At 43.9% G+C, this 25,989-nt stretch overlaps 1 protein-coding gene across 10 annotated transcripts in view; it reads right to left on the bottom strand.

Annotated features, from left to right (window-relative positions):
* The window catches only part of SCUBE1 (signal peptide, CUB domain and EGF like domain containing 1), a 514,482-nt gene that overhangs the window by 196,051 nt on the left and 292,442 nt on the right, over positions 1-25,989 (bottom strand). For all 10 annotated transcript variants that reach the window (XR_008308378.1, XR_008308379.1, XR_008308377.1 and 7 more), the window contains one exon: positions 12,309-12,425. Coding sequence is in view for 7 of the 10 variants with exons in the window: in XM_053254957.1 (XP_053110932.1) it covers positions 12,309-12,425 (117 nt within the window). In the remaining 3 variants the exon portion in view is untranslated. The remainder of the gene's footprint in view (positions 1-12,308; positions 12,426-25,989) is intronic.

Here is a 25,989-nt window from a genome sequence, read left to right as displayed (position 1 = left end):
ATCAATGGCGAGACACTTGGACAGGTTAGCATTAGAAGAGGCATTTTCCAAGGGGACTCACTATCCCCTCTGTTGTTTGTAATCGCCATGACTCCATTTTCACAAATACTAAACAAAACAGGCCTCGGATATCAAACATCTAAAACATCAAGTCAAATAAACCATCTACTGTACATGGACAATCTGAAGTTGTATGGAAAGTCCCAGTCAGAAATCGAATCACTGCTAAACACTGTTCGTATATTCAGTAGCGATATAGCAATGGAGTTTGGACTAGACAAGTGTGCTGCATTAATAATGAACAGAGGGAAAATAACAAAAACAGAAGGAATAGAACTGCCCAATGGAAGCAACATCAAGAAGCTGGAGGAGAAAGAACATTACAAATATTTGGGCATTCTCCAGGCTGATAACATTGCACACACTGAAGTTAAAAGAAAAATGGGAAGTGAATACATCAGGAGAGTTAGAAAAATCCTAAAGTCCAAACTCAATGGTGGGAACACCATACAAGCCATAAACACCTGGGCTATACTTGTTATCAGATACACTGCAGGGATAATAGACTGGACCCAGGTAGAGCTAGAGACGCTGGATCGTAAGACCAGGAAAATCATGACCATCAATTATGCTCTGCACCCCCGCAGTGATGTCGATAGGCTATACATCCCTCGCAGCTCAGGTGGAAGAGGAATGCTGCAAGTCCATCAAACAGTAGAGGAGGAGAAAAGAGGCCTTGAAGAATATATCAAGGACAGTGAAGAAGATGCACTTAAAATGGTCAATAACGAGAAACTATTCAACACCAATCGAACAAAGCAGGCCTACAAGAAAGAACAAGTCAAGAACCGAGCAGAAAAATGGAGAAATAAGCCCCTGCATGGTCACTATTTGCACAATATAAGTGGAAAATCAGACATCACCAAGACCTGGCAATGGCTTAAGAATGGCAACTTGAAGAAAGAAACAGAGGGTTTAATACTGGCTGCACAAGAACAGGCACTAAGAACAAATGTAATAAGAGCAAAAGTAGAAAAATCCACAACAAACAGCAAGTGCCGCCTTTGTAAAGAAGCAGATGAAACAGTGGACCACCTAATCAGCTGTTGTAAAAAGATCGCACAGACTGACTACAAACAAAGGCATGACAAGGTAGCAGGGATGATACACTGGAACATCTGCAAAAAATATAAGCTACCTGTAGCCAAAAATTGGTGGGACCATAAAATTGAAAAAGTTGAAGAAAATGAAGATGTAAAAATATTATGGGACTTCTGACTACAAACAGACATACATCTGCCACACAATACACCAGATATAACTCTAGTCGAGAAGAAAGAAAAACAAGTTAAAATAATCGACATAGCAATACCATGGGATAGAAGAATAGAAGAAAAAGAAATAGAAAAAAATCACAAAATACAAAGATCTACAAATAAAAATTGAAAGGCTGTGGCAGAAAAAGACCAAAATAATCCCAGTGGTCATTGGCACCCTGGGTGCAGTTCCAAAAGACCTTGAAGAGCACCTCAGCACCATAGGGGCCACAGAAATCACCATCAGCCAATTACAAAAAGCAGCTTTACTGGGAACAGCCTATATTCTGCGACGATATCTATAACAACAACAACATTGACAATAAAATTCAGCCATCCCAGGTCCTTGGGAAGGACTCGATGTCTGGATAAAACAAACCAGTCAATAACACCTGTCTGACTGTGTAAACAAGAAATAATAATTCGATTTCTATACCGCCCGTCCAAAAATGGCTCAGGGCAGTTTACACAGAGGAATTATAAATAAATAAGATGGCTCCCTGTCCCCAAAGGGCTCACATTCTAAAAAAAAACACAATAGACACCAGCAACAGTCACTGGAAGTACTGTGCTGGGGGTGGATAGGGCCAGTTACTCTCCCCCTGCTAAATAAAGAGAATCACCATGGTAAAAGGTGCCTCTTTGCCCAGTTAGCAGGGGTTGAAGGATAATAATAATATCCTTCAATAATATGAAGGATTATTTTTAATACTGTCCTACCAGTTAGATCTAAGCCAGCCATCAAGTTATGCAAGGTTTGGAGCTGTTAAGCCTTTACAAAAACTGGTGCAATATCGATATACTTTGACATGCCCAACACATAGCCTGACACTGGCTCAGCTGGATGTGCTGCCCAATGTGGTACTGGCGGATAGGTTCAGGAGAGTGCCCTATCCAGAGAGAGTGTGCCCTTCCGGGATTGGGGATGTTGAGACAGTTGGTCATGTGGTCTTGTATTTCTCTTTTTATAGTGACTTACTTTTTAGAAATATTACTCCTCTTGTTTTGGGATATCCAAATAATTGTGATGAGTCTTATATAAACTTACTTCTCTTTGATAATCAGACCTATTTATCGCATCAGGTAGCTAGATTCTGTACGGCTATGATTAAGATCCGCACATGGTGTGTCAGAAATGGTTAATTTGTGGGCCCCCACCCCAGTTTGCTTCATCTTATTTTATTTTATTCTACTTTTATGTTATAGTTTCTATATGTGTATACACACACACACACACACACACACACACACACACACTCCTGTACCAATATTCTTTTCATCTGGGTCTGGGTTGAAATCTGTATATTTGATCAAAGATTACAATAAATTGAACTGAACTATCCTTATTGCCAGGTTATTAGTACAAAATCACCTGCCAAGCTTCTACTGCAGTCCCTGCCCATGGTAGGGACTTTTTCTGCCTGTAATGCTTTCAGCTTTTTAGGTTCCCTTCTTCAATCCTCCAAGGGCCACTGGTACATATTGGTTGTTATGGACTATCCTGCATACTACCCTGAGGCGATGCCCCTCAGGAATACGAGAGCCCCTAGGGTAACCTGTGTTCTACGGCCACTTTTTGCTTGAATGGGGGTCCCATAGGAAATACTGCCAGACCAAGGGTCCATGTTTCACTCTATGATAATGAAGCAATTATGTGCCACCCCCAAACAATCAGATTGGTGGTGCGCTCTAATCAAATGGTCAAGGCCATGCTGAGAAGAGTGACAAGGAACCTAGTGAGACTTGTTCATAGATATGCTTCTCTTTGCAGTCTAAGACCCTGCAGGCCTCGATGAACTATGAACCATTCAAGTTACTGTTCAGCCAAAATCCCTGGGGTATACTTTCCTTAACAGGGGAAACCAATCTTCCACTCCTACTCCCAGCGCTTGAATATATATGCCGCTTGCAGGAATGCCTGAAGATCGTGAGGATCTTCAGGCTGAGTTCAGTTCTAATGAGAGCAGCCACCATGCTTGTAGCATGGGGCACCCTGGGATGTAGGAGGGGTGAAGTCCTCACAGCTCTTGCCGTTGCTGCGCTGTTGCTTGTTGGGCGCACAGCAGGGTGGGGTGGAATGGGGTTAGTGCTCGTCTGCTGGGGAAGGCAGGCAAGCTCCTGCCTTCCTCATGGTATTTAGCAGTGGCCGCCAGAGGTTGTGTGAAAGACCTCCCTGTGTGTCTACATATGCTTCTAAGCTTGTATATTTGAGGACTAGCCTCCAACAGCCAGGACCTATGTTGGGATCCTCTAATACCCAAAGAAGAAGTTATTCTTCCGTGAATTCCTGTGACTACACAGTATGGCACCTCCCCTTGAAGTGGTAGGCTGTGTCTCTTCAGAAGATCCTCCATGGGGAGGGGCTGCCCTACCCTCCCAGACCGGACTGGAAGAGCAGGAGTACTCCTGAACCCCAAAACAAACTTGATGACAACCAACTCTGAACCTAAAACAATTCAACAGTAACCACATCCCTAAAAGAAGGGACAATCTGTCCCTAATAGGGACAGACAGACAGAATAAAGAATGCAGAGAAACATTCCCAGAAAGCCCTAACTGCCTTTCCCACATGTACCGCAGCAGTAGAAGCCTCATCCTGCCCCCTACAATGAAATCAGCCCAGTAGACTGGAAGGGATGGGCCAAATGCCCTCTGGGAATATCACAGAGCAGGAATTCATGGTAAGAAATTGCCTTTTTCCCTGAGTCTCCTGGAGGCCATTTGTCACACTGGCATTGTAGTAAATTTATTATGGTCCTTAGACCAGCTTAACACTTAAAATAATACATTTATAATTTATAAAATATTCAAATTGTTAATACAAGCTCTACGAAGTTTGGATGCAACAAAACAAAACTTGGCCAACACTGGGATATTAAAAGCCCAGTATCAGAGCCTGTGAGAGAGAACACACTGCAAAAATGCATAATTCCTGTAATGTTTGGAGAATGCATGAACTTAAGTCCAAGTGGCCACCTTGCAAATATCTGCCAAGAGGAAATTCCCCTGATGCTGAAGTGGCCACACCCCACAACAAATGAGCCAAAATGCCATTGGGCAGCACTTTACCAAGACTGCTGTATGCAGACAGTGCTCACATGTAGTCACCCTTCCAAACCCTGCTTAGCAAATGAGAGAATTCATGCTTACTACCACAAGACTGGCTCTCCACCCCAGAAAGGACGAGGCAGACTCCAATGGGTACAGGTAATGTGTTGCAAAGATTATTATCTGTGTTTAAGTCCTTTGTCAGGGGCACAAAAGCAGATCTTATTGATGTGTTTAGAAAACCAAAGAAACTCCATGTTTGCCCAGAATACCTCATTCTAACTTAAAGTGACCCCAGCCCAGCTCAGGGACATCACTGCCTTTCATGATCAACATCATTATCACTCTCCACTAAATTGTATCTATGAAACTTGGTTCTCACAAGGTTCTCACTGTTTTTCGCTGACAGTTAAGAAAACAGGATTTAACCAAATAAGGAGTAATCACCAGATGAACAATGAATCATTCACATGCGTACTAGATACTTAGACCACCATTTTATTGCCATGTATACTGTGTCTAGGGTGTCAGCATCATTCAGATTGTTTGTATAAATGTAAGATGCACCTGTAACCAAACTGTAATTGGTTTGAGAGCATGAGCCTATTGATTACCTATTGCTAAACTGCAGTAGCAATAAAGCCTTTAAAATGATTCCCACTGACTCGGTTTGATTAACTAAGAAGCGGAACCAGGAACGAGCGCCATCTACATCAATTTGGTGCCATGACTCAGATGAAGACTCCTGGGTGGTTGCCTGACCCGTCATGGAAAAACCCTGATACCCCAGCCGGCCCTCTGCTGATTCAGCTAGAGGGGTTTCGGAAAACCAGGATGCGCCGTTCACCACAACATGCCACATCTGGGAATCAAGGCAAGAGTAAATGAACGTGTGAGTGAGATAGAGTGAGTGAAACAGAGAGAGTGAAATCCAGAGACGTCTCTTGGTGAGTACCCAGTCTGTGCAGGGGCAAGGGGAAAAATAAAGTCCGTGTAGGGACAAAATACAGTCCGTGAAGGGACAAACTAAAGTCTGTGCAGGGACGAAATAAAGTTCGTGAAGGGACGCGGACAGTGGGGGGGGGGGGGGACAGGGAATAGATTAGAACAAGTGGGAAAATCCAAAAGGAATGCCTACTCACCTTTAGAGTAAAGCGCTTCTGTAAATACTATGAACTCAAGTCAGAGGCCTCCTGGCCCCGAAAATAACATCCTTTTGCAATTTCTTTTATTTTATACACATACCGGTAAATTTTAATAACACCAATATGCACAGGCCCACCAAAGAAACTCCCACCATATGTATTACCATCATGCTCCAAGCAGCTTCTCCTTTCCAGCATGCTATGGAGAACAAGGGAACTCTCTTAGTCTGTGAAGAGAGGGAGGGGTCTGAAGAAAGTATTAAAGAGGAAAGAATGATTGCCTTTTGCTAAAATCATGCTGTCTGTGTTCTGTTTCCAAGCTCAAACAGCTGCTTGCTGCCCTTGTGTATGTATGTATTTGTTTATTTCGGCCCAAGGCCAGCATAGCTGCCCTTGTGTTGCAAACAGTCTAATTTCTTCCTGCTACTGTCCTGTTGTAACCAAGCCAAAAGATAAGACTGTTCTTGCTGCAAAAAGTTTCTCGAACAAAAGGCTGCTTTTGTTCTCTTTTTCTTTTCTCTCTCTCTTCAACTGCTTGTAGTTGGAAAAGAGGAAAGAAAATGGAGTTTGAAGGAATGCGTATGTTGAAGTTCTGTGCAGGGAACTGCAGAGAAAAGACTAGATGGAATGTCTTAAATGTCTTAAAGATTTTCACTGGAAGTTGTTAAAAAGTTGAAAGGAACCAGTAAGTCATAAGTTGTGATGTGGAAAGGTAATATGGAATTACAGATTGTTTTATGGATGACTGTGATAAGTTTGTTCTGTTTGAGCTACTTTCTTAACTGAGTTTATGGCTAACATATTTAAAATGTTATACAATCCTTTGTGACCCATGTGAAGTTTTCTTTGTTTAGTCCATTGTTCTGTGAAATACACAAGACAAGCCAGTGTGTGTGTGTGTGTGTGTGCATGTTTCTGAGCGGGAGCCCAAAGCTCTGGTTCTGTGCAGGAATCCAACTCCCATGAATCTTATAACTCATCTCTGTGAAGATGAGGTTTCTGTTGTATTTGTGAATGTATTTATTCTAGTGATGTCTTTTTCTGTAAACTGTTCCAGACCAAACTTGCTCTGACATTGAGTTCTAAAATTCACAGTTATTATATTAATTGAACATAAAATTGGTGGTGGCCTGAGCAACAGGGGGAACTTTCAGCAGTCCCAGCTGGCCAACTGGGGTGCTGAAGTTTTCCTTCTTTGTGAGTCTTCCCACCTCTGCAAAAGGGAAGTGCTGCTTATGGCTTGCTAAAAGCATTAGGCATAATAAGGGCAAGCTCTATTCCATTCATTCTTATATCAAGTTGATTGTGATATTTCTGCCACTACTGAGTGTCATAAGCCTTTAAATGTTATGTTTACTGGTTTCCTTGACATGGTCTATCTTACCTATTTTCTGTGAGCTCAAAACTTTTCTCTAAACCGGAAGTTTCCCTTTTCAATTCTTTCTCACAACTGAAAGCTGATCTCTGATGAACAATGATAACTCCACCCATTTCTGGATGGGAGGGGGAAGGAGGTTCTCTGCAAAGCAGTTTGCACCAGTTAATTGTGGGTGAGAAGGGAAAAAGGATTTTAAGATAAATTAGTCTAATTGTATTACTGTCATGTTTTTGCAAAGTCTGTGCAATATCTCTGCTAACTGATTTTGATGTAAACTGAGAGCTAATAATCAAATGGTCTAAGGCTTGAGACTTTAAATTTGTCTCATCCACTAGCCCTGCTTTTCCTTCACAGTAGCTGGATCTTAAAATTCCAGATCCCAGACATGAGATTTGATGAAAGGAATTTTGTTTTGCCACTCCTGCAAGTGGAAGGGAGTTCCAATGTACCGATTTGCATTTTACCTAGAAGACTTCCCAGTCTAAAAGGATCAAGCTTTGTGTGTTACTGTGAAACCCATACCCTGTTTTCACAGCTCCTGATGAGAGACTTGACTTTATTATCACAGGTTTCACCCCTCTGCAAGATTATGGACAATTTTTCTGATAACACCTTTGCTAAAGAGGCCTGTAAAAAGGGACACTTTAATTTGCTTCATGAGACATTAGGCCTCACCCAGAAGTCTCAATCATATTTCATCAAGGTATAGTATTTTGCCTGGGGGCATGGACTGTTCCTTTCTTATATAGGTTTTTCCCCAAGAAGATATTGTTACCCTACAAAGATGTCAAACCCCAAACCCTTACTCATTGGTCACTTGCTAGTTGTGAGGCTAAAGATGGAGAGCTGGAACACCACAACTATCTACACGTGACCTAGATGAAGATCCCAAAGCCAGATGTTACTGACGAATCACCCCTTTATGGAGAATGAAGTCAGGTATACTGGATGGAGATTGATTACCGTGACAAAGGCCTGTAAGTATAATTGTCAGCCAACGTGGTGCAGTGGTTAGAGTGCTGGACTAGGACCGGGGAAACCCAAGTCCAAACCCTCATTCAGCCATGACACTTGCTGGGTGACACAGGGCCAGCCACTCAAATGGTTTGGCCTGCCTCACAGGGTTGTGGTAAGGAGGAAGAACGGGATACAGAAGAGAATGTGAGATGCCACATGGAAACAGGACTTTGTTAGCAGTTACACCCAAAGGGCCTTGGTGAAATTCAAGCGCTGAGGTTTTATGTTGCAGCCTCTCGAGTGATAAGACTATGTTTGACCTGTTAGGCTTTAATGCCTCCTCAAAACCCCAAACTCACAAGGGGGGTGAAAAATGTGAATGCCCTTTTTTTGTGTGTGACTTTATTGCTTTGCTTTTGCCCAGGATTGCCATTTTGTTCTTGTGATCAGAAACCAGCCTACAACACAAGCCACCAAGCCCTAAATGAGGACATCATCCCCTGTTCTGGACTTCGGGGGAAGAGGGGCCCAGGGCAAGCAGGGAAACAAAAACATAAATTGGAAAAATTGCCAAGAGACCAAATTGAAAATAGCCTTGGGTCTTATCCATCCTTTGTATTATTTGCCTTGAAAACTTGACTTTTCCTTTTGTGCTGATGGTTGGCACCCAGAGATTTAGTCTCAGAATGCTGTCCCTACATGGGGGAAGGGAATTGGCAACTCACTTGCCTGTTTTTCCTCTCAAGTAAACAGGTTTGCAACCAACAGTGCCTTGAATTGTCTTTCCAAGAAGGATTGGTCCTCCCCAGATTGAAGGAATACCTGGATCCATCGCCAGAACGTGATCCCAAGGGAGTCTCCAGAGGACCAACACTGACCCAGGAAAACTAACAATCAGCAGCAGCAGCTACCCGAGGGGAGTCCCTATCTGCATTTCCAATCCAACCCAATGGTGACAGAAGGTCCATCTGCTACCCTGTCCTGTGTTCAAAGAAGAGGGCCTAATGCAAAGTTCATCTTCCTGCTCTTAAGTGCTGTAGGAGAGGGATAGACAACAAATGCTTGAAGACTGCCTGATAGCAAACAGGCAAGCCAATTTGTTCACTTTTCTCTGGAGTCATACGTGCAACAGCATCTCCCCAAAAGCTGTAAAACCCTGGAACCATCCTACCTGTGTAAGATACCTTGCCAAAGACACTATTTCAAATTCTGCCAAAGACACTATTTCAAATTGCCCACAAGGTGGGGGAGTCCAGGCTCCCAAACACATGAACATTCGAACTTGTCTATGGACTCTAGCCAAACAAGCCAAAACAACACGTATCAGAGAACATCCAGGATAGCCAAAATCCTGCAACGTTGTACAAGAGCATTTGGTTCTCAACTGAAGGACTAAAATATTTTTTTCTTACCAAGGACTCTTAGATTTTTGAATTCTAAAACTCTCCATGGCTTCCCTTTTGGCCATGGCAGACTCTAGAGGACACCAAGTGATGATTTGATGATTTACACCACTTTCTTACATTACTTTCTTGTAGTGACTGTGTGCTATGATTATGTTGAAAACCCTGCTATCTCCTGTGCTGTAAGGGCATGGACCTCACATGCTTGCTCTCCGGTCATTTCCTTACTTGCTTGGCTGACATATTGTGCCAATCATCCCAGAGCATTTACCTGCAGGTCTGCACCTATCCCCAAGTTACTGGTCCCTTTGTGCTCTAAAGACATTAAGCTAGCCCAAGCTTTACCTGCTAATTTTATAGACACCTGTATTTAATCAATGTGATTGTACATGACTTGTCATTGCCATCACTTTCCACAAGCTGATAATCCATTAATCGCCAGAAGCACCTGGTTCCACAATGCAAGACTGTTATTGATACTTTATTTGGGATGAAGATGGGTTAAAACAATGTTACTTGCTATAACTTGTATGATCTTTATATGTACACCTTGTTGTTATGTGTAAAACTTTGTATCTATAGCAAATCATGCCAGATATGTGTGATTAAGAATATGTGTGTTGATTTATGGAATTATACTAATTATGTTTATGGCTCTAGGATGTTGTATGCAATGTATCTAGTTTGATTGCCATATGTACAGCCCATTTAGCACCTACCATTTCTGTAAAATCTATGCTTAAGGCATCACAAGTACTTAAGGCATCCCAAAACCACATATGTGCCAAATCCTTTAGCCACACAAAACACAGAATTATATTTCCAAGATCAGGAGTTTATGCGTTAGAAAGAGCTATTATTAATATTTCCAGACAGTTACAACTTTCATTTAACCTGACCCTATTAGCTTTAACTAATATAGAGAGCCTATGGATTTATGGGCAAAGAAGATAATTCTAGTTATAAGCATGTATTTTATTTTTTATTGATAATCACATGTTGCTGCTTATAATGCATGCCAGCTTTAATCCAACTGTTATGAGAACCTTTAAATCTCGCCATAATGTAAGGCCCATATATACAGCTGTACCTTTACAAACCTTAATTAAGGTTTGTAATTAAAGAGCCCCTGGTGGCGCAGTGGTAAAACTGCCGCCCTGTAACCAGAAGGTTACAAGTTCGATCCTGACCAGGGGCTCAAGGTTGACTCAGCCTTCCATCCTTCCGAGGTCGGTGAAATGAGTACCCAGAATGTTGGGGGCAATATGCTAAATCATTGTAAACCGCTTAGAGAGCTTCGGCTATAGAGCGGTATATAAATGTAAGTACTATTGCTATTAATTAAGACATCCTGAAGATTCAGAATGATCCAGTTTTTCAGGGGGGAATTGATGTGTTTAGAAAACCAAAGAAACTCCATGTTTGCCCAGAATACCTCATTCTAACTTAAAGTAACCCCAGCCCAGCTCAGGGACATCACTGCCTCTCATGATCAACATCATTATCGCTCTCCACTAAATTGTATCTATGAAACTTGGTTCTCATAAGGTTCTCACTGTTTTTCGCTGACAGTTAAGAAAACAGGTTTTAACCAAATAAGGAGTAATCACCAGATGAACAATGAATCATTCGCATGCGTACTAGATACTTAGACCACCATTTTATTGCCATGTATACTGTGTCTAGGGTGTCAGCATCATTCAGATTGTTTGTATAAATGTAAGATGCACCTGTAACCAAACTGTAATTGGTTTGAGAGCGTGAGCCTATTGATTACCTATTGCTAAACTGCAGTAGCAATAAAGCCTCTAAAATGATTCCTATTGACTCTGTTTGACTGACTAAGAAGCGGACCCAGGAACAAGCCCCATCCACATCATTATGGTTGTAAGCCTGTATCTAGTCCTGATCTAATATGGTCATTACAATTAATGGTAATCTATGCCATTGTCAAAATACAGCTTTTGTGCCCCTAAAGAATGTAACCTATACCAAATCACATTTGGCTTTTAAACACAGATCATTTTTGCAACAAATCTGACATCACCTACACCCATGGAGTTTGCTTTCTCCTTTTTTCCTCTGTTATTTTGATTGTCAGCTTCTTTCTCTCTCCAGCCTTGATCAGGCATCATGCAAATGGAGAATGTGCTTGAAAGCCACACATCCAGCATGATGTGTGAAAATCACACCCTCACTCTCTATGTTTACAGCATTTGTCTGAAGAGACAAACACTCTACTCCTGAAGAGATCCACCCCATGATCAGAGCACTGGGGTGCCCCAGAGCTCCACAGTACAGCATTTGACTCTGCAGACAATGGCTCTAAGCATGGAGAGTAAAGGGGTCACACATATCACAGTAGAGGTGGGGCTTTCAAGCAAGCACCGTGTTCCCAGTTTGCACAATGCCTGAGCCTGAGTATAAGGCATCTATCAATATTTTGCTGCTTGCCATAATCAGGTCTCATTCACTTATTTCTTTTCTTACTGCCCCAAACTCACCCTTATCTTCCTGAATTTTTTTTTTTTTTGCAAAGGGCTTATCTATATATAGATAAGATATATATTTGTAGGCAAATAGTTTGTGTTTGATTTTCCACATGCCACTAATAATTTCTGGACTCCTTAGCTTTTTTTAGGATGTACAGTGTTCCACATTAGGATCTGCACCTCTACACCACATATCTCTTTTTTAAAAAGTTCCCAGTTTCTTATCCATCATATAAAAATTGTGCAATCCCATTTTATTCCATTGAGAGAAAGTGGAAGGAGATATGATTGGCACAAAATTGGCATACCACACACAATGAAATCGTTGTGCAAAAGTCACAACAGATAATTTAGAAGAAAAACCGGGACAGTACAAAAAACAGTTTGTAACAAAAACCATGAGGCCTAGCAGTGACAACTGTAAGGATAGTAGCCTTTCAAACGGTAGATTCTCACTGCCCTACTAAGAGCCTTATGCTCTCTGTGTTGATGATATACCTATACATTTAACCTCTGGTACTGAAACTGCTAAAGGGAAATGATGCATTGCAAAGCAAACAGAAGCTGACCTTTGCATGTTTTCCCGTCAGGCTGCAGGGTAAATCCAACTGGGCAACTGCAGCGTACTCCTGTTGCTGTATCCTTACAAGTACGATCACAGCCTCCATTATTGACAGCACATGTTTCTGAGAGTAAAAGAGAGAGAGAGAGAGAGAGAGGAAGAAAAAGAAAGAAAGAGAGAAACACAACATATTCTAGTCTGTTCTGTGTAATGTTACCAAGTTATGTAAGCAATCTATTCCTAAGCATGCAACATCAATATACCTCTTACGTTTATCACAAGGGCTTGAAGACATTTTAGAACTTCAGCCCGAAAGCATATAAAGACTAATTTTATACAAGCTAGCTTGAAAATAAGTCTCATAGAGCTCAGTGGGGCTTACTCCCAACTTCCAAAGTAAATGTGTATAGAATTGTAGTCTTATTGGAAAACAAGTTTTATAGAAATAAGTGGAACTTACTTTCAAGTAAACACATTTAGGATTAGAGTGTTAAGTCAAACACATTTCACGCACAAAAGCAAAACACAAAAGCAACCTGAACAAGTATTGATGATTGTAATCAATATTATATTGCTTTAATCAATAGCAATGATGTATATATGCAGATTTTAAAAGATCATTTCAAGTAACAAGTTAAAGTAACATCAAGCAATTACACCGCATCCCTAAAAAACTATATAGAGGTAAGTTCCTGTTATTTCAATGGAACACATTTCCAAGTAATATGTTTTGAATGGCTTATTACCATTAATCAGAGATAGCTTTTTAATCCTTATTTTGGGGATTAATAAACTGCTGAGTTTGAACAAAAGCAGCAGAAAAGCCAAGCACAATGCTGGACTTGAAATTGAGCATTTAAAATCCTTTAGTTCATAGAAAGAGTTAATGGAAAATGAACTACATACATCACTTTGACAGCAATCTACATGCCCAATCTATTCTTACTGAACTACAAGCAAAAGGCATCTGGGTTTTGTCCACTTAAAGCTTTTTACAGATTGAAAGGAGTTTGGAGTGGGTGGGGAGGGCATAATTGAGGTCACTGAACCCATTCCAAGCTGTGTCATTGAAATTTCCCAGTGCTTGTAGGATGTCAAATGGTGGTTGGGCAAACATAGGGAAGAGAAAGCTGCAACATTTGCAAAAAAAAAAGGGGGGGGGGTTTACAATAGTGGGGAATTGTTATTAGGTACCACTCTTTGGAAAGAAAGCGTGCAGCTTCATTTCAAAAAGAGAAAGCCATCATACATTGAAGTGCATAGTATTTCTGATGTAAATAATAAATGACAGCCAAACTAGATTCTTTGTTATAATTTTTAGACAGGCAAAATAACTGTACTGATTTTATTCATTGGACTGAGTGTGTTTTCATCCAATAGACAGTTGTTTCTTGGTCTAGAATAAGGCATTATGGCCCCACATCTCCTCTTCTACTCTTTCAAATGTACTTACTGTGCTTAGTAATATAAAGCATTGAATGTGGCATCATTGAGTTCTGACAGTCTTCCTGTCCCTACAAACAGCAACCAGACAGGAAAACTCAGAGCACAGTGATAGCCTGTCACACACTCTGTCTTTCTAAATGCTACAGTGAAAGAAAGTAGGGATGTGCACGAACTGGTCCGGAGGCCATGGCAGAGGCCTCCAAACTGGTTTGAATGTGCTTGGTCCGTCGGTCCGGCGCCAAGTGGTTCTTTAAGGGCGGGGTGTTTGCACTTACCCCTCTGGCTGCTTTTCCCCCATCAACGCTCCATTTTTTTGGAAATGATTTTGGGGCAGCAGCGTTCCTCCCTGCCGCCTCTGCCCCTGTTGTTTGCCAGAAATAGCGGAAGTACCAGCTGTGTGTGTGCGTCCGCCGCACGTTGTGCGTGCGGCGGTGGACACACATGCTGCAAGGCTACTCTTTGCTGCAGCAAAGATCTATCCTCCATCTATCCTCCATAGTGTAGGGAAATGCACAAAACAAATTTTGTATTTTGTTGAGCTTGAAACAAAATGCAGACAGCCGAAACGTTTAATTGAAACAGTGGTCGACCCGATTGTTTCAATGGAACAAAACTCGAAACATTTCAAGTGTTTCAGCCATAACGGGGAAACTGTTCAGCCAATGGGGAAATTCAAAACACCTCATCGTTCCCCACGGGTAGCTCCTAGGGATACCAAAATGGGTTGGAATATAACACCAATTTTCAAAAAGGAGTGATCAAGGAAATTACAGGCCAGTTAGCTTAATGTCTGTTCCAGGCAAATTGATGGAAAGCATCATCAGGGATAAAATTGTTAAGCATATAGGACAGGCCCTGTTGGGGGCGAACCAGCATGGTTTCTCCGAAGGGAAATCTTGCCTCACAAACCTTTTGGAATTCTTTGAGAGTGTCAACAGGTGTGTGGATAAAGGTGATCCAGTTGAGATAGTATACCTGGACTTCCAAAAAGCTTTCGACAAAGTTCCTTATCAAAGACTCTTGAGAAAACTTAGCAGTCATGGGGGAAAGGAGACAAATACATGTGTGTATTGGTAAATGGTTAGAACCAGGGGTCATCCCATGAAATTCATTACCAGGAAATTTAGGACCAACAAATGGAAGTACTTTTGCACACAATGCATAATTAACTTGTGGAATTCTCTGCCACAAGACGTGGTGACAGCCAACAACCTGGATCGCTTTAAGAGGGGTTTGGATAACTTCATAGAGGAGAGGTCTATCAATGGATACTAGTCTGAGGGCTATAGGCCACTTCCAGCCTCAGAGGTAGGATGCCTCTGACTACCAGTTGCAGGGGAGTAACAACAGGAGAGAGGACATGCGCTCAACTCCTGCCTGTAGGCTTCTAGCGGCACCTGGTGGGTCACTGTGTGAAACAGGATGTTGGACTAGATGGGCCTTGGGCCTGATCCAGCAGGGCTGTTCTTATGGGTGGTAGGGCATGATGGGTGTTACCTACCACCAGTGTTCCCTCTAAGGCATGCCCATGCACACACGTTTTTTGATGTCCACTCAGTTAATTTTAGATCCCCCTCAGGTTGAATAAGGAAGGTCCCATTCTGAATGCACATGCACACACATGTGCATACACTTGATACTGCTGCCCAGAACAAAACTCATTCCGCACACAGGTGAAAAGAAGTTGCCTACTACCCATCCCACAAAAGAAATAGGCAAGCTGATGATTTTTAACAAATCTTTAACCTTCCCCCTAATCCCCCAAAAGTCAGTCCCAGAAAACCAATCAGCAAGGGAAAAACAGGCCTCCAAAATGGTGTCCAAAAGATTGAAACTTTTTGAATTGAAATGGGGTTGTTTTGTTTCAAGCTCGAAACACTCAAAACGGCCTATTTCAAGTCAAAACATTTTGACGTTGAAAAGTTTTGCAAATCCCTAGTGTTTAGTTCTGGCTTTATTTTTCTGCTGTCATCTGTTCTGAGATCCAGTTGCAGATATTTCAAACTTTCTTTCCCTTAGCTCTCTCCATTTGGCATAAATGAAATTTCAATCTATAAAGTGATGGTGCAGTCCATCACCTGGGTCTTTCCATAAATTTATATTAACTGCTCAGTCACATTCATAGAGCTTCTTTTGGAGCTTTTGTATTAGGTTGCATGAGGGTTGAACTGCATATTAAATTACATGTAAACGCATGTAACAAAATGCTGGTGACTGCTTGTTATAAGGAAAAGGAGCTTGATTTGAAGCAGGAAAGTAGTGAATGGTAGTAGTGAATGGAAAAGTAGTGGGTGGCGTCCCCCTTCCCATATGGGGTATGTAAAATGGGTTCCCATATGTAACCTGTTGCCAGAAATGCCAGTTATGAACTCTGTGGTCCAAAGTATATTTTGACTGACACGAATATAAGTTCCTTCCAAGTCAACTCCCTGATTCATTTGGTCCAGTGTACATGTATGGGCTAAAAAGTGTACAAGATATAGATATGGGATGTACATGTAGAACATCACCAATGTTGAAAGAGAATGTGGCTGCCCTTGTTTGGGCACAGTTTTGTGGGTGTGTGCTTTATTATGGTCATTGACCCAACAACACAAAAAAAGTACACAGTAAAGATGATACAAGTAGTGGAAAACATAGTGTCAGAGTCTTCATAATATCGATAACTCAAATCAGCTCAGACCTGATCCTACATGCGGCTGCACAAAATCTGGCCACATAAAGTGTCGTAGGTGTACAGTGATCAGCTAGTAAAAGAAACATTGGTAGACTTACCGTGAATTGTTCTTTTTCAAGGTATGGGGAGGGCATCCTAGCATGATGGGTTGTCAGCCTTCTCATGCTTCAAGACAGGGCCAATCAGATTTCAGATATATATATACTATGCCACTCCAGCCACAACCAACCCAGTTTCGGGACTGCGAGCAAAAAACCTGTAGCCCCACACTGGAGAAAAAACTCTGGCTTTCAACCACCAGAGAAACAGAATCAACAGGAACAGAAGAAAGGCCAACCAGGGAAAATACAGAGAACTCCAAAGGAAGAGAAAGAACAGGGATAGCACAATCTTGAACCCCGGGACTAGCCTCATCTCCCAAGGAATATTATTCCTTTCCCAGCATCTGTGGGAGGGGCGGATGCCCTCCCCATACCTCGAAAAAGAACAATTCACGGTAAGTCTACCAATGTTTCTTTTTCCGAGGAATGGGGAGGGCATCCTAACTTGATGGGATGTACCCAAGCTGAATGAAATCAAGGGCTGGGAGCGGATGCCTAGACCACCCGCTACAGAATTGTCCTTCCAACCGCCGCCTGCAGCTCATAGAAGGAAGAAATCTTATAGTGTCTCACAAAAGGAGAAATAGAACTCCATGTGGCCGATTTACAAATCTCCTCCAAGGGAGCTCTTACTGAGAAAGTTGCCGATGCAGCCGTACTTCTCGTCGAATGCGCCATTATACCTCTGGGCACAGGTAGGTTCAATGTCTCATAAGCCAAGGCTATAGTAGCCCTAAGCTACCAGGCCAAAAACAATTTAGAAGCTTTGGTCCCAAGGGAGCCTGCTTGAAAAGAAACAAAGGAAGAGTCCATTTTCCAAAAAGACTGAGTTCGGCGGGTATAATTTCTTAAAGCCCTTCACACATCCAACTTATGCCACACACGTTCCTTAGGATGCATGGGCTTGGAACAGAACGAAGGTAACACCACTTCCTGGCTTCTGTGGAAAATAGAATTGACCTTCGGCAAGAAGGTAGGATCCAACTTTAAAACAACTGACTCTTTTTCAAAAAATACACAACATCTCTCACTGAGAGGCCAGCCAACTCTGAGACCCTCCTAGAAGAGGTTATCGCCACTAAGAATACGACAAATACCTCAAAGAAATAGAACTGAGAGGTTCAAATGGCGCCTCAGTCAAGGTATTTAAAACGTTATTTAAATCCCAAGTGGGAAACCTGTGGACAGGGGGAGGAGCCAAATTACTCACTCCCTTCAAAAACCGAGTAATATGGGGATGCAAAGATGAAGAACCAGAATCCCTGAGTTCCAAAACAGATGATAGAGCAGAGACCTGCCATGTTCGGAGGTGTTCGGATGAAGACCCCTCTCTAAACCAGACTGCAGAAACCCCAAAACTTCTAACACTCCAGCACAAGTTGGAAGGACGCCGTGCTTTGCTGTCTAAGAACAGAAAGCAGGCCAGGTAAGTTGATATATGCGAGAGGTGGACGCCCTCCTGGCCACCAGGATGGTATCTTGAACTCGAGAGGAATACCCTTTATCCACTAAGAGCTTTTGCTCAACCTCCAGGCGTGAAGTCTCAACCAGCTGAGATCCGGGTGCAGGAGAGGACCCTGGGAAAGCAGGTCTTTTCTGAGAGGAAGTGGTCACAGAGGTTGAACTGTCATGGACACCAGCTCCGAGAACCAAGGTCTGCGTGGCCAATATGGAACAATGAGTACGACCTCCGCCCTTTCCGCTACAATCTTCCGCAGCCCCAGACCTAGTATTGGCATCAGAGGAAAGTTGTACAGCAACCCTGGAGGCTAGGGAGACACCAGAGCATCCATCTCTTCTGCCTAACTGCAGTGATGCCTGGCAAAGAGGCAGCTTGGTATTGTGCATGGTTGCAAAAAGATCCAATTGAGGAGGACCGTACTTGTGTACAATCTGATCGAACACCGCCAGCAGCAGCGACCATTCCGCCAGGTCTATCCACTGGCGACTTAGCCAGTCTGCCTGGAGATTATCCTCCCTGCTCAGGTGTTCAGCCACTATGGACTTCAGGTTCAGCTTTGCCCAGGCCAGAAAGCAATCTGCCTCCTGCATAAGTGCTCGTGACCCTGTGCCGCCTTGATGGTGTACATGGGCCTTGGCCATCACATTGTCCATTCTGAACAAGACATGACGGTTCTGAATTAGCCCCTGGAACTGTAACAGAGCCAGGCGTATGGCCTTCAATTCTAGCCAATTGATATTGAACTGGAGATTTCTTCCAGTCATATTCCTTGAGCATGGTGATCGAGACAGTCTGGCCCCCAACCAGATACGCTCACATCTGTTGTAACCACAACCTTTAGTGATCAAGAGGAATACCCCATTCCAGTGCCGGAGAAAGCCGTCATCGAAAGGATTCCTTGACCTTGGAAAGAAGAGTAACCTTCAAATGCTGCTTTTCCATGATCGCTAATTGATAAGGAAGAAGAAACCATTGGAGAGGTGTGGAATGCCATCTGGCCCAGGGAGTACAGTCCAGGCAGGCAATCAAGTGTCCCAAAATTTGAGCTAGGGGCAAGAGGTCCCCTTTCTTCTTCAGCATCCAAGAAGCGATAGTCTCTCTGAGCTTGTTCTGATGCTCTACTGGTAGAGATACTAACACCAACTCCATATTGAAAAGCACTCCCAGATGTAGAAGAATGCGAGACGGTTGAAGATTACTCTTTAAACGGTTGATTAATGAAACCGTGTTCCTCCAGAATGTGGACCGTGCAGGTGACATCACTGATTGCTTGATGGTAGGACACTGATCTGATCAACACATTGTCCAAAAATGGATAGGCCTGAAATCGCAGGTGTGTACGATGACAGCTACCGTCAATTTTGTAAATAATTGGGGCACCAATGACAGGCTGAAAGGCAATGCTCTGTATTGGAACTGCTGTTGATTGTAAACAAACCTCAGGAAATGACGATACCTCGGGTGAATTGGGATGTGCAGATAAGCCTGTGACAAGTCTATAGATGAAATCCAATTCCCCGGGTGGACCGATCTTTTGATGGACTTTAATGACTCCATCCTGAATGTCCGCTTCCTCACAAAGCAGTATAGACATTGGTCGAGAATCGCACGTCAGGTGTCATCCTTCTTTGACACCAAGAAGAGTGAAGAAAACACGCCTTGCCATGATTCCGTCGTAGGAACCGGCTCTATGGCCCGAATCTGTACCAGACGAAGAATAACCGGCTCCATCAGAAGCCTTTTGGAACGCTGCCTGGAGACAGGAGTTACGAAAAGAAAATTGTGGGGGACAGATACGAAATCTATTGAACAACCCTGGGTAACCATATGAATAACCCACTGATCAGTGGTGATCAGCACCCAGGTCCTGGCAAAGTCCAGGAGACAGCCCCCAACCGGGACGAAGTCATTGCTTACGATTCCTGGAATCGGCGCTGCTGGTGAAGGAACTCAATCAGTTTTTATTCTGTTCCCTGTTCCTGCTGGACCAGGATGGTCTCCAGGACCCTCTGAATGCCAAGCCTCAGTTGTCTTTGTCTCTGTCAGTGCCCCTGAAGCCAGCATAACCTGCACGGGGTGAATTCCTGTAGGGACAAAAGGAACTCTGAAATGAGGAATTACCCCTAAACCCCCTACGAGCTTACCCTCATGCCATAGGCATGGCCTTTCTTTTCTTTGTCACGGGTTTCAACTAAAACCAGATCTAAAGACTCTCCGAATGACTTTCCTCCTAAAAAGAAAGTAGCAGCCGAGGCAACTTTGACTTTGTGTCTACTTTCCAATGTCTCAGCCATAAGCCTCTCCTGACTGCTACCCCTGCTGCCATGGCACGGGAGGTGTGTTGCAGACAATCAAGGCTCGAGTCAGCCATAAAAGCAGACACCCTGGCCAATTTATAAAGACCTTGCAGAAGTTTAACCTTTTCTGGAGGCACCAATCTTAACAGTTCTTTCGCCCAAAGAATGGACACCCTAGCAAAGATTGCATTGGTAGTCATTGCTCGAATGATAGTGGCCGAGGCCTCGTGACCTTTTTGTAGAAGATGATCCGCCTTCTTCTCCTCAGGTGACTTTAAAAAACTCTAGGGGTGTGCATGGTCCGGAGCCCCCCGGACCGGCACGGGGGGGCCTGTAACTTTAAGCGAGGGGGTGGTTGTACTTACCCCCCTTGCCGTTCTTCCCCCTCCGGCGCTGGTCTGTTCAAATATCTTCTGGGGGCGGCAGGGTTCCTCCCTGCCGTCCCTGCCCCCGTCGTCGTTAGTTTAGGTGCCAAAGAGTTCATCTGTGCAGAAAACTGGAAGAGAGAGGAGTGCCGCCAAGCCTTTTGAAAAGAGACTTGAGGAGGTAAAATGTTTGTAAAAGAGACGAGCGGCTTGCCGAGCGCTAGCGGCTTGCGTCAGAGACGAGCGCGCGCCGTATGCGTAGCGCGCGCGGCAGCGTCAGAGACGAGCGCGCGCCGCACAGGACGCATGCGCGCCGCTAGCGCTCGGCAAGCCGCTCGTCTCTTTTACAAACATTTTACCTCCTCAAGTCTCTTTTCAAAAGGCTTGGCAGCGCTCCTCTCTCTTCCAGTTTTCTGCACAGATTAACTCTTTGGCACCTAAACTAACGACGACGGGGGCAGGGACGGCAGGGAGGAACTCTGCCGCCCCCTGAAGATATTTGAACAGACCAGCGCCGGCGGGGGAAGAGCGGCGGCGGGGGGGGGGAGTACAACCACCCCCTCTTAAAGTTACAGGCCCCCACCCCCCCGAACCGCCGGACTTCCGAACCAGTCATCCCAATGGCCCCGAACCAAAACCATGCACATGACTAAAAAACTCATCGCCTTCTTTAATCAGCAACGCACATGACTCCAATTGCACCACAGGAGCATCTACAATGGGAGTAGCTAACAAAGACATAATGTCAGGTGACAGAGTATATAATTTCTTAGGAAAAGTCAAAACAGGTTTAGTGGTAACGGGCACCCCCCATTCTGCTAACATTACATCCTTGAAGAGATTGGGAAAAGGAACTGTGGCTGTTGAAGACGAGGTAGAAGGGAAAACCTCTTGATCCAAACCTGAAGTGGAAGGAACCCCTAATTCTGGGGACACATTCTTAATAACTATTTTCGCTTTGGCCAACAAAACCTCAAACTCTGACAAGGAAAAACAAACGAGAAGAGCTGGGCTTCTTTTGAAGAGGGTTCTGCTCATCAGATAATCCCCCTTCTTCCTTTTCTGACTCAGATGACTCTGTGTCAGAAGAAACAGCAGCAGAGCGATGAGGTGGAGGCACAGCAGTAACAACAGAAGAGGCTGCTGCTGGCAGTGGAGCCACTAGGGGGCGTTTAGGTGCCCTAATGCCCTCATCCGACAGTGGCACTCTTTTTCTTTTATGGAGCCTCCTTTTAGAGGGGAGGGGAAACTGAAACCACTTGCTCTGCAGAATAGCCCTTCTGAGGGCTTCAATTGGGGGAAGAAGTAAAGGAAGGGCACCTAGGGCACTTAGCCAGGGCTTCAGATGCCCCCCCCCACAAGGCTGCCCCCTCACACCCAGGGGGTGGGGGAGCCATGGCAGCTACCTGCACTGAAGAACCCAACTGTTCCAATAAAGGAGACACCAGGGACAAACATTTTTTTTTTAACCAAGTCCCCCAACCACTGCTACTCACCGGCTGCCAAAGCCTCACTATTAGGGCTGGTAATAGTCTCAGGTGTTTCTGAGCGCACCCCCTGTAAGAGTGCAGAAGCAGCAAGTGGCAAGACCGAAGGCAAAGCCTTAGAAACAGGCACGGGCTGAGGAGAGACCATAATGGCTGCCGTGGTTTTGGCGGGAATCTCAGAGACTGTTGTCGGTGATAGCCGCGCCTGTACTGCCTGTAGCTGAAGCCTCTCACAAAGCGGAGCCCCGCCGGAGGCCAGCTTGCATTCCTTTTTCTTTTAGGCCACATCTGGGCCCTTTAAGTGTTTGGTCTTCTTTGCAGCTTTTTGGGGCGGAATGAGCTCTAGGCACAGAGCAATCTCAGAGCTTTTAGCAATCGTTCCCTCAGAAAGCCCAGCAGCGCACACGGCAGCAGTCGCAGACACCACAGAGGGGAGTGCCAACATAGCCTCTGAGAGGGGGCCCTCCGAAAGGGCACCCTTCAGCATGTCACTGCAAGTGAAAGCTCCATGATTGGAACAAGTGGGGAGACACAAACCTAAAAGGTAGAGGATAACCAAGGAAAAACAAGCATAAGGCAGCTAGAAGCTAGAAGAGACTGGGCAGCTTGTGGACTGTTTTGAACCGAGACAGGACCAGAACTGGGTTGGGTGTGGCTGGAGCAGCATAGTATATACAGATCTGAAATCTGATTGGCCCTGTCTTGAAGCATGAGAAGGCTGACAACCCGTCAAGTTAGGATGCCATCCCCATTCCTCGGGGGGGAAAAGATGTATATCCACCATCTGTTCTAACAAGGATATTTGATAAGAGAGAGGAGATGAGAGAAGTATGAATATCTTTATTAAAGAAACAGTACAGAGGAAAGTGAATCACAGTCTCAACACCCTACCCGGAGGGACAGATCTGGCTAATAATAGGATTATATGATACCTGCTCTCCAGTACAGCAGATAGAAGTGCATAATATTGTGCAAGGGAGAAGGCTATGTCTGAATGTTTTCCCCTCCCCTTTTATGTTTTGCCTTCCCCTGCATAATGTTCTTTTTTAGGTCAAGGGGCTTTGTCATTAAATCTGTGGTCCCACTATCAGAGATATGATTGACATCCAGCACAGCATTAGTAAGGTGGAGCAAGAGCTGCTCCCTCACAGAGAGCCTGCAGCAGAACTCAGCCAGCATGTAGCTGAGCAACACAGCATGTGCAGGGAGAGTGGGGGATGATTTTTGGAGCTCACACCTCCCTTGCTGTGTGACCCTCAGGGACATATTCCTGGAAGCCAAAAAGTACTTTTGGAGGGAGGGGAGATCACCAAAAATCACCCCCTCACCACTCCTGCACATGCTCTGCTGCTCAAAAATATATAATGGCTGCAGTGATGTATCTAGAGAGAATAGCGCCTAGGGCAAGCACTAAAATTGCACCCCTGTCCAAACAGGGATGATGGGACTTGTAGTCAACAATATCTGGAAATCCCTGTTAAAAGGAACACTGTACCATCTAGACATGGTTTTTGATCAAAACCTGAAAACATGAGCCATCTCTGTTAAAGGCTTAGAACAAAAGTCAGGAGTTCTGTGAGGATTCAGAGTGTCATTTTCTGTCTCATCTCATGCTTTTTAAAAAACATGACTTTGTCCTAGAGGACCACCTGCCCAAATAGCCACTAGCAAAATAGGGGAAGAAGACGATGGCAGGGGGTGGGGGTGGGGAGCCTATAAAGCAGTGAATGATTCCTGCCAGCCTTTGTCTTGTGATGACTGTTGGCTCATGATGGGGTATATGTGCATTCACCACACTAGTCCTTACTTTGGCACCAGGAGGGAGGAGGATACATTAGTTTGCCACACTAGACAGAGGAATTTGCAACAGGAGCAGACAGCCAAGTTCTGCCAGGGCCAAATCCAGCCCCTGCCAGACTAAGAAACCATTATAATTTGCCCCTTCCTGACAAAAGCAGTATGCTGTTCTTTTATTATTGACTCTAACTCTCAGATATCCCAGTCATGGATGGAAAATTCAGAGTCAATTTACAAGAGACACATTTTCTACATGGGAGTTTCTTCTGTGCAGGTGTGCAGAAACCCATGTGTAGTACGCGACTAACTTAGATGGACACTTAACTTCTTATGGCTGTCTTGACCTGCATGTATGTATGTATGTATGTATGTATGTAACCTCCCGCCTCGAGGACGTGATCTATAACATATCTGCATCCTAAATGAACCATGCCAGCACAGCAGCTGATCACGCCAGGAACTCCTGCTGACAACACCCCTGGAGGACCCCCTGGACCTGGAGAAGAAGACCCTCTGCCATCAAGGACCCACACCCAGAGGTTGCAATTGGCAGAAGAAGACTGGCACGGCCCTGCTGGCCACACACAAAGTGATGCTGAGATCTGTCCCTCCCTTGGACCCTTTGGACATTCCTCTCACTGAACTCTTTTAACCGGACTCTACCCAAACCCATAGGAACTTGTGTACAGTGCTATATTCTCTCTACCATTGCAACCACACATTCGTTAGTACGCGGCCATTTTTTTTACCGGGAAATTCTATTCACTGTTGCTTTTGTAAACCATATGCTAAACATTCTCTAATAAAAGTCAATCTATTCTTCCAGGGGCATAGCAAGGTTGGAATGGGTCCAGATATGAGATTTTAAAATGAGCCCCCAGACCCTCAAAGTCCAGGGCCTCCACACACCCCAGGCCCCCAAGGATTTAAGTCTGATATTTCAAAATAAGTATGCTGCCTGGAAATACATTTCACTGAATACACACATGCACTCTTCACAATATATAGTGATATACATTGAGTACTATATATTTGCACTACTTTTAATGCCTAGAACACACTAGAACTACTAATTATTAAAATGGGCCCCTCGCTGCAGATTAGCAAAGGAGACTTTCAACCATGCAGGGTGAGCCTATGTTTGTTTTCTCAGAATTCTGAACAAATTCAGTAAAGTTTGATTCCAGGAGGTTTTTCACACAGGGCTTTTAAAGCCCTTTAACACACATCTCCTCTGGAATGGAGGTGTTGCATTCACATGTTGTCCAGATTTACCCTGAAGTCCCTGCGAGTTATTGGGGAGCAGTTCACATGCAATTCAGGTTTTTCACTGCTCCTTAGAGTGTAGCCTGATTTATATCTGGAGTAAAAATAAAATAAAATCCACTATTATGTGTTCGTTCTTTGGGACAACTTCAATTTCGCAGTAAAGCCTGCTGTGTGTAAAAGTCCCAGGTAAGTGTGTGAAGAATTGCAGCCTCAGGCAGCAAATCTAACCACATTTATCTGGAAGTACATTTCATTGAAACCTAAAGGGCTTACTGGCAAGAAAAGCATGTCTACTTAAAAATAAACTCCATTGTATTCAACATTCCCTAGTAAGTGCATATAGGATTGCACATGCTCAGCTTTTGGTTTGGCTTATACATGAAAAAGCACCTGGTGTATCCTGTCCAAAGACCCATACAAGAGTGCATTTAATTTTTAAGTGGGAAGATATGACCCCAGGGGCAGTGAAAGCAATTTTTCAGTTGCTGCATATTCATTTTCAGTTGCTGCATATTCATTTTCAGGTACAAGCCAAACCCAACTAATTTGTGCTCCCAGCATATTTTGCTCCTTATAGGAGACCAGTAAGTCCCACTGAAGCAAGGAAGATAGGTGGGGAGAAATAGAGAAAAGAGCAAGAATTAGCACCAATCCTCAGGAGAAAAAGAGGGAGGGGAGAGAACAAGGAATCTGCCTCTTCTTGGTAAAAATTTAAGATAGATGAGACATGCCAGGGCTCAAGGAGCTCCTGAAGCTATGCCCTAGTCTGTTCTAAAAGTCATTCTCC

Source organism: Hemicordylus capensis, chromosome 5, assembly GCF_027244095.1.
Source record: "Hemicordylus capensis ecotype Gifberg chromosome 5, rHemCap1.1.pri, whole genome shotgun sequence".
In the NCBI taxonomy this organism is placed as follows: Eukaryota; Metazoa; Chordata; class Lepidosauria; order Squamata; family Cordylidae; genus Hemicordylus; species Hemicordylus capensis.
The sequence above is the reverse complement of the archived record's forward strand: the minus strand, read 5'-3'. Positions and strand labels throughout refer to the sequence as shown.